We start from the raw sequence: 8,935 nt of genomic DNA, 5'->3' as shown, positions 1-8,935 counted from the left end.
AGTCATACTATAGTATGTGTCATTTATCATCATTTTAGAAGTCATACTATAGTATTTGTCGTTTTTCATCAGTTTGGAAGTCATACTATAGTATGTGTCTTTTTCATCAGTTTAGAAGTTATACTATAGTATTTTTTAAATACTATAGTATGTTGTTTATAATGGTCTTAAAAACACTATATTATGATGGGCTTTTTTTTTTCGTAAGACTTGTCCCTGTTAGGTGTCGCCACAGCGAACTAATGGTCTATAAAACACATAGTATTTAGTTAAACATGTCTGATTAATGTTTTTATTGTTCCAGCTGTGAAGGAAGCAGCAGTGCAGAGGAAACACAACCTCTACCGGGACAGCATCATTCTAAGCAACAGCGACCCAAACCTCCACCTTCTTGAGGAAACCCCACAGGTGGACTGGGCCACTAAATTTGGAGCCGACGATCCCGATGGAAGTGTCGGCGCCAATGTTGAAGAGAGAAGAGCCTCTGGGGGGAGACGCAGGCAGGTGGTGTCCATGATCAAAGTGGACGGGTTGCCATTTCCTTACGAGTCCTGCCTGGAGGTCCCAGGGGTGGATCTGATCCCTGAGGAGGACAGTGTTGCACCTTGGAGTAAAGAAGAGGAGGAGGAGGAGGAGGAAGAATGTTTAGGCCTGTCTGAGGATCCATTGTCTCCTGACAGCGTGGATGAAATCAGGGACTTGATCAATCCGATGGTAGAGGTGGTGCTGCCGGTGCCGGAGGAGAAACTGACTGACGTAACCAGCGGGACGGAGACGAGTACCGGCACCATCACCATGGAGGACGGGAGGGAGGAGCAGGTGACCCACGTCACCACCGTCATCGGGGACTTCGCCAAGAAATCTCTGCGGGACAAGTCGCCCACCCAGACACTCCTGGAGCTGACGGGAGGCGAGGAGAAAGCTGATCTGGATGTTCAGGAGGAGCAAGCCATCCAGAGAGCCATCGAGGAGATGGAGCTGGCGGTGCAGGAGGACGACAGCGAACACGCCATCGAGGCCTCGACGGCAGAGTCCGAGGACGAGTCCCAGCCCCCGGCCACAGACTGCAGCTCGCACTACGACAGCGGCTTCCAGTCCCCGACCAACGACGCCGAGCCCATCGCCAACGGTGAGGCCAAAATAACCGAAAACACGGACGTTTATTTAGTTTAAGAGCTCAGTGTGTAAACATGACGTTCACAGGACTGTCCCGACGAGAGTTTCAACTTTGAGCTGTTCGATCGAGTCCAATCGTTATTTTCATGTTTAAAACTTTTGTTTGAGCCTCTTTGACCAGCAGGGGGCGCTGTGGACGAACTGAACAGTTTCAGGATTTTTATCTTTATAGATCCCGCAGGAAATATATTTGTAAAATATATACTCTAAGCATTTTCTTTTGTTTGTTGTTGCAAGTGGCCTCCATGTTTCAACCAGTCATGATTATTGATAAACTTTAATTTTTGGACTTTTCTGGGGACATATACATGCTTCAGGCTGAATAGTGAGTTTTATTTAAAAGGCACAATTTTAACATTAAATCTCTTTTCTACGCGTTCATTCAGCTTTTCAATAATCACAGAGCCCAATGGTTCTGCTGAAGTGGTTGTAGAAATATTCAGAAACATGCCAGCTGCGTAAAGTTTATTCTAGACCAAAGTGACTGAAACAAATTTAAGATGCTAGTTATCTCACTGGAAGTGCTACAGCTAGCTGCTGCTGTTTGCCAAAAGGAAAAAATACTATTGGCGGACCAGCTGTTAGCTCATCTATCTACAGCAGGTAAGATATTAACATCTCAAACCTGTTTTCCACACCGCTGAGAAGAAAACACAAAACGTTGTAAATAAACAAATTCTGTTAATTTATTAGACAACAGGATGTTTGAGGCATCTTTATTTTTCCATGTTTTCAGACGCTTCAAAGGTTTTACAAACAAAAGTGCACGATTTGGCTTCAACCCTTTAATTCCTCAACGTTCAAACTTGCGATCATTTATTTATTGTACAATTTCCAACGTTAGTGTGTAAAAAATAAAAACATGAATAAAAGTTTTTTTTAGCTGTGTCAGTGAAATGCATCTTTTTGTCTCGTCAGCTGACTTAAAAACAAGCTGAGACATTTACAGGCATGTGGGACACTAAATGAGTTTTTATAATTCAGCAGCTTAAAACGAAGAATCGCAGCCGGGCGTGGAGATCATACGACCTCTGAACTGTCCCGTGTTGTAAAACCACGTCCAGGTGAGTCATCGGCTCGTCCCAGAGGATGAATCAGTCTTTGACAGAGTACGGCGCCGGCCGGTGTATGAGGGGGAACGAGACAAAATAACCGACACCGGCACCAGCGATGACTCCGAGGAAGATCCAGGTGTTGTAGGTCATGACGGAGAGCATCAGCATGTAGCCCAGGGTCACCTGCAGCACGTGGAGCGCCGTCTGGGCGGCGTGCAGCAACCAGCTGGGGAGGAGGAGCCGCAGGGTCAGTTTTTATTTTAACACGGTACAAGTTGTTGATCAACAGGACTAGAGCCCCTTAAAGGGACTGTCTGGTCACTTTTAAAGTGATGTTCGAAAAAGAGCCAAGTCTTCATCCAGGCTGGACTAACAGAATTATAAAACCATGGTGTTACTACACCGGTCTGTTGCAGCTCCTCACATATGCAGAAGTTTGTAACCTCAAAGAAGAAAGAGGTTAGCCAAGAATAAATGTGACAGAAGGCAGGAAGATAAGGAGATGGGAAGGAGAGGAGTTGTATGGGAGGCTGGAGACTAAAGAGAAGGACTTGTACTGACTGGCAATGATCAGGCTGGAAAGGATGTGCAGCAGGTTTGACTTGTAATGATAATGTTCTAACAAGTGAGGACAGTGTGACGGGAAAACGGAAGGAGTACTTTGAAGAGCTAATGAATGAACAGAATGAAAGAAAGAAGAGTAGAGGTCGTAGAAGCTGGACCAGGAAGTGGGAAAGATTAGTGAGGGTGAAGTCTGAAAAGAATGGAGGAGGAAGGCTGTAGGACCTGATGACCAGTGGAGGTTTGGAAATGTCTTGGAGACATGGCAGTGAGGTTTTTGACTCAAATATTTAATGGAATATTTGAGGGTGAGAAACGCCTCAGGAATGGAGAAGTGTGCTGGTGGACATTTTTAAGAACAAGGGTGATGTACAGAGTTGTAGCAACTACAGGGGAATGAAGTTGATGAGCCACACGATGAAGATCTGGGAGAGAGTTGTTGAAGCAAGACTTGGACTATCTGTGAGCAGCAGTATGGGTTCATGACAAAGAGCACCACAGATGCCATCTTTGATTTGAGGATGCTGATGGAGAAGTAGAGGAGGTCAGAAAGAACTCCATTGTGGATTTAGAGAAAGCATCTGACAGGGTGCCAAGGGAGGAGGTGTGGTGTGGCAGAGAAGTATGTTAGACTGGCTCAGGACATGTATGAGGACAACAGGACAGTAGTGAGATGTGCTGTATGAGTGACGGATCGCTTCAAGGTGGAGGTGGGAGTGCATCAAGGATCGGCTCTGAGCCTCCTCTTGTTTGCTTTGGTGATGGTTCGACTAACAGATGAGGTCAGGCAGGAATCTCCGTGGACGATGTTTGCAGATGACATTGTGATGAGAACAGGAAACGGGTGGAAGAGAACTTGGAGAGGTGGAGGTATGCACTTGAAAGAGGAATGAACGTCAGCCGTAGTAAGACAGAGTCCATGTGTGTAAATGAGAGGGAGGCCGGTGGAACAGTGAGGCTACAAGGAGCAGAGGTCACAAAGGTGCAGGACTTCAAGGACTTGGGGTCCACTGTCCATGAAAATAGGGAATGTGGTAAAGAGGTGAAGAAGAGAGTCCAGACAGGATGGAGTGGATGGAGAAAAGTTTCAGGAGTGATTTGCAACGAAAGTGTCAGCAAAGGTCAAAGGAAATGTTTACAAGACAGTGGTGAGACCAGATATGTTGTATGGTCTGGAGACAGAGACATGGACAAAAAGACAGGAGACAGAACTGGAAGTAGCAGAAATGAAGATGTTGAGAGGATGCAGTTAGAGAGGACAGGTGGAGGAGGATGAGCCCTGAAGAGGGAAAAGATGGAAGAAGACGACAAACGCAGACGTTTGGTTAAGGAAAAACTAGAGGAGTGTCCAATCCTGTCCCCTCAGGCCACCATCCTACAGGTTTGAAATGTTCCTCTTCTCCAACACACGATTTGACTCTGAAGGATTAACGCAGACGTGTCAAACCCACTTACAAAAGGGTCAAAATTAAAACCTTTTTCAAAGTAAGGGCCAGTTTCGGAATCTACATTAAGTCAAGTTTGATACTCAACAAGAGTCTGACTGGTCTCATTTGATGTTCTTGTTGCATTTTTGACATAATCAAAAGATTACTGAAAAAAATTAAAGTGACAAAAGTATTTTAAATTCAAAATAACATATTGAGGGCCAGATAAGATGTTAAGGAGGGCCACATTTAGAGGTTTAATAAGTTGGATCATGACAGTACCCCCCCACCTCCACGTTTAATTGACCATTAGCACAGCCTGGATGAAGCCTTATGCCCTTTTTTTCATGATGTGCGATTTGACAAGACATAACTTGAAAAATAACCAGACTATCCCTTTAAGAGCAAAGAAAGCTGCTTTCTGTGCAAAAGTCTTAAACCCCATTGGTACTCTTTCAAATAGCTTCTCAGTTTTTGTCAAGGTTTCTTCTTTTTAAACATTTGTCTCATTTTACCTTCTGCTGTTTAAACAAGAAAACCTTGAGAGAAGCACAAGTTTGCAGCACGAGTCAAAATTCTCCTTTGAGTCAAATGATGCTTTTTTTTTATTTATTAAAGGATCCACTTAATGAAAAACCATCTAAATATCCAATTTAAAATGTGGTTTTTGCTGCGGCGGACCCTACGTTTAGGAGCCTTTTCATGTCTGAAAGACCAAAGTGGTTCAACAAGCAGCCTCAGAAAACATCTGTTGATCGAGACCACTTTAAAAATCACAACAAAGTCCAGCTGAGCTTTGAAACTGAGGAGAAACCAGTTTAAGCTCCAGGTTCCTCACGAGCTCGTTCCAAGCAGAAGTCAGAAGAAGCCTGACCTGTTTCTGGACCCTCTGGTGTCAGACGGGGGCTCTGCGGGGCTCAGCGAGGCCTCGGGGGGACAGCTCTCGCTGCAGGACGAGGCGTCAGACGGCGCAGCTGGGACCAGTTTGGACCTGCTCCCCAGCCACACCCTCCAAACTTTGAGGACTTCGTAGAAGACGGTCAGCAGGAAGACGATGAGCACCGACAGGATCATTCCTGCAGGACGGGGAAAAAAGGTCAAAAGAGAAATAAATTTATATTTCATCTCTTATCTGGAGTCAAAACAACTTTTAGGCTGGAAGCGGGCGAACGTTACCAGAGTTAAAATGGAAAATGATCTTCAACATTTGGACACACCTGTACAGGTGTTCATATTCTCTCTGACCTACTTGTTCAACAGCAGAGATCAGATTCTTCAACACAATAAAAGCTCATCCTGGTCCTGTTGGACACAGAGACCAGCTGGTTCTGAGGTTTCAGGTGTGGCTCACCTGCAGGGCCGTGCACGTCCCAGAAGCTGAACAGCAGCGTCACGCTGCTCGACGCCTCAAAGGTCATCTGAAAGGAAACGAGGTCATTTCAGCACAAACAACGTTATTATTAAATAAAACTTTAAAACGTTTGTTTTGTGCATGTCCAGAGGTACGACGCTAACAGCGTTAGCTTTTCTATGATGTTTTCAATGTTAAATTAGCATCGATGCTAACTGCTCAGCAGCATGTGATTAATAGTTTTGACGCGTTAATGGGCATGAAAATCAATAAATTTGTGTTTGTCTATGGTTCAATATGTAAATCTGTGCTCACACTTTGTTTGTTTACATAATTGCTCAAATCAAAGTTGAATCTACAGATTCCCACGTTTAGGATTTAATCTACGCGAGTTCACGTTTGTTTTAGGTTTGGACCAGTTTTATTTATTTATTTTAAGAAACGTGACCCGTTTGACGATCGCAGCCGAGAGGAATCGGCGCAGGGCTCAACTCCGTCCCTCATTAGTCCTAAACCTTTTATTATTGTTGACAGACCGTTATAATCATTTAACCAGTTGGTTCGAGTGACAACACCTCGTCCCAACGTTGGTTTGGAACCGCAGACTGAGACAAACCCGGGTTCTGCTCACCTGCAAAACAACTTGTTGCACTTTTGGAAAGTGACATCATCTGATGAGCTGCTCCGTCTCACACGCCCGTCCTCTGAAGGACTGAAGCTCTCCGGTAAAAGACGTCTGTTTATTTGAACTGACGTTTAAAACCTTCGCCTCGCAGTAGAACGAGACACGTTCTACCTGAGCTGCAGGCGACTGACGGAGCCTCCCAGTCCAAATAAATGGACCAGTTTGAAAGATCAGAAAAAAAAACTTTGATCCTCACTTTGGTCCCTCAGCTGTTTCTGTACGCGAACAAAGACGCTACACAAGGACGGCTAACCTGACACCGTTCTGACAACAAAGATGGCAGCTTTTGTTCACGCCATCAGCTGAAACACAGCTGACGATCAGCTGTGTTTCAGCTGATGGTCAGCTGAAACACAGCTGATGGTCAGCTGAAACACAGCTGATGGTCAGCTGAAACACAGCTACAGTTTAGCTCATTTATTTAGCTTTCAGCTCCAAATGTGCCCATTTTAGCATTTAGCTACAGTTTTGCTCATTTTATCTTTTAGCTACATTTTTTTCTCGTTTCTGCTCTGCTCGTTTTAACGTTGACAACTCAGTTTCAGCTGAATTTTCACTGGAAATGAAAAGTTTCTCTGGCAACATCTTGGGACACAGAACCATTGGCTCATAAAACTTGGCGAAAGAACAAAAAATAGACGCAATCAAAAAAAAATTTAAGACCGGAAGTGGAAAATCTGTTCACGTTTACAGACCTGAGTAAAAAATCAAAATGGACTCCCTGGCTTTATGTCACTTTCTGAACCTTTTTGGTTCCACTAAAAGCTGACTCCACGTGGTTCTGGTCTGGTTCAGCAGCTAACTGTGAAAAGTTCAACACAGACGAGCTGTCGGCTGGGAGCTCGTCAAACAAACCCAGGTGGAACCAGGTGATCTGTGGTTCTGCACGATCCGGACAAAAAGAAACTCATGAGAACGGACCGCAGAGTTTCAGCTGTCCAAAGAGGCGGCCTTTAAAAATAAACTGAAACCAGGACATTAGACCCACTTTCACATCACGTGACAAACTTAAGGCCCGAGGGCCAAACACGGCCCTTCCTAACATCTTCTGGCCTCCAACACAACATTTTAAATGTAAAATGTTTTAATTCTCATTTTGCTTAAAACCCTGGAACTTTATTTATCGCGGGCTTCTCACCACACTTGGCCAACTCTGAAGCCAAAACCACTTCTGCTCCAAAACTAAGATTTTAAATTTTACCCGATATGTTTAAAATTTGATTAGTTTCAGACAAATTGTTTTTTTACTGTAACATCTGACTTTTTTTCTGTTTCTCATGTTTCATAAAACTTTTTAAAAGGACACCCCACCCAGTTTGACAAATCTTTAGCCAATCTCTTTGGAAATCACCTTGTTGGTACAAAGATTAAAGTTTTACACGACGAAAGATTTGGTTTGAAATTTGTTTTGTGCTTATACAGCTCATAAACATAAGACTAAATTGAAGCAAACGATCAAATATAAAACACTTATATAAAAATGGTCAGTCGCATGAACTACACTAAAAAAAGTTTTGTTTTTTACAAGTTGTGCTCAGAAAAAGTAAAACATTTATTAATTTTTTTATGGTAAGTTTGGGGTTATGCGCATGCGCATTAATGTGATGCGTTTCTGCGCATGCGCAGAATGTGATTTGTTTGTTTCTTATTCTAAATACAGTAGGTTTTTTAAAAAAATCTAATTTTTATCACTTTTAAAGCAAAGTTTTCTGATCATTGTTAAGAGACTGATAATTTTATTGTTTTGTTTCACTGTGTCGCAAGATTTACCAGAATATATCACTGGTCTGTCGTTTTAAGGCAGCGGTGGGTGTTTACAAACATTTTAATCATCATATTGGTTTCACGTGCTGACAGCTGCAACAAGTTACGAACATTTAATTCAGAACAAAGCTGCAGGCTTCGTTTTGCGCTACTTTTAACACATGCCGGGACACTTAAAAATCAATTATTCGACGAATTTTAAAGCAAAAATAACTTTTCTGTAGTGTAAAGTGCTGTATATAATTTGAACATTTGAACAATTTAACGTAAAACTTACCCGCATCCTGGTGAACGTGCTGAACAAAGACTAAAACCGAAAAGTTTCAAGTTTGTTCAACTCCCATCACTCTCGACGAAAATCCATTAGCTTGAATGTTACGCAGCAACTGTCAGCAGCTCGCGCATAGTTCATCAGCTCGTGACTACTAACGCACGGGATGACGGGTAATGAAGTTTTACAGCTCACAAACGCAACAAAAACATTACTTCATGATTTACAACGAAACCTAAACATAACCGCCATCTTGAAAATGGTCTGTTTTTGCTAACCGTTAGCCTTCCAGCTAACAAAAATTAATGTTAGCCGAAAAAATGAGGCTGTTTTTAATCGTTTAACAGTGCGAGCTCAGACCAAAACACGTTTCACTTCCGCCATACTGCCGAGGATGAATCACGTGACTAAGTGAAAACCCCATGTACGCATGCGTGCATCATTGCCGCAACAACAGATATAATAAAAATACAAGTTACTACTGTTCTCTATCAATTTTTGGTTAATTAGAAAATATTGAATTAAATATTTCAAATTTATACATTTGGCTAGATTAAAACAATATGTAAAAAAGATTTACTACTGTAAAATTCTGAACGCAAACCTTTTTTGTTTTTATTCTGGTAAACTCAGTCTTGAGAGCAT

The 8,935-nt window shown here is 42.8% G+C and overlaps 2 protein-coding genes across 2 annotated transcripts in view; one reads left to right on the top strand and one right to left on the bottom strand.

Annotated features, from left to right (window-relative positions):
- The window catches only part of niban2a (niban apoptosis regulator 2a), a 28,410-nt gene extending 27,237 nt beyond the window's left edge, over positions 1-1,173 (top strand). Inside the window, exon 14 of the mRNA XM_037692071.1 lies at positions 305-1,173. Coding sequence (XP_037547999.1) covers positions 305-1,173 — 869 coding nt within the window. The remainder of the gene's footprint in view (positions 1-304) is intronic.
- A 773-nt stretch (positions 1,174-1,946) lies between these two features.
- On the bottom strand, positions 1,947-8,462 carry slc31a2 (solute carrier family 31 member 2). Its single transcript, XM_037691838.1, has 4 exons — positions 8,297-8,462; positions 5,571-5,637; positions 5,094-5,295; positions 1,947-2,457 (listed from the first exon to the last, which is right to left on the bottom strand). Exons 1-4 carry the CDS (start codon positions 8,300-8,302, stop codon positions 2,271-2,273), a joined length of 462 nt encoding a protein of 153 aa, XP_037547766.1. The 5' UTR covers positions 8,303-8,462; the 3' UTR covers positions 1,947-2,270.
- Between the last annotated feature and the right edge of the window lie 473 nt (positions 8,463-8,935).

The sequence above is a fragment of the Nematolebias whitei genome, chromosome 18 (assembly GCF_014905685.2).
Source record: "Nematolebias whitei isolate Nwh7 chromosome 18, NemWhi1, whole genome shotgun sequence".
Classification (NCBI taxonomy): Eukaryota; Metazoa; Chordata; class Actinopteri; order Cyprinodontiformes; family Rivulidae; genus Nematolebias; species Nematolebias whitei.
The sequence above is the reverse complement of the archived record's forward strand: the minus strand, read 5'-3'. Positions and strand labels throughout refer to the sequence as shown.

Coding starts and splice junctions, on each gene's coding strand:
- slc31a2 (XM_037691838.1), bottom strand. Junction 5,296..5,570: donor GGACGTGCACGGCCCTGCAG/GTGAGCCACACC, acceptor CCCGTCCTGCAG/GAATGATCCTGTCGGTGCTC. Junction 2,458..5,093: donor ACCAGAGGGTCCAGAAACAG/GTCAGGCTTCTT, acceptor CCTCCTCCCCAG/CTGGTTGCTGCACGCCGCCC.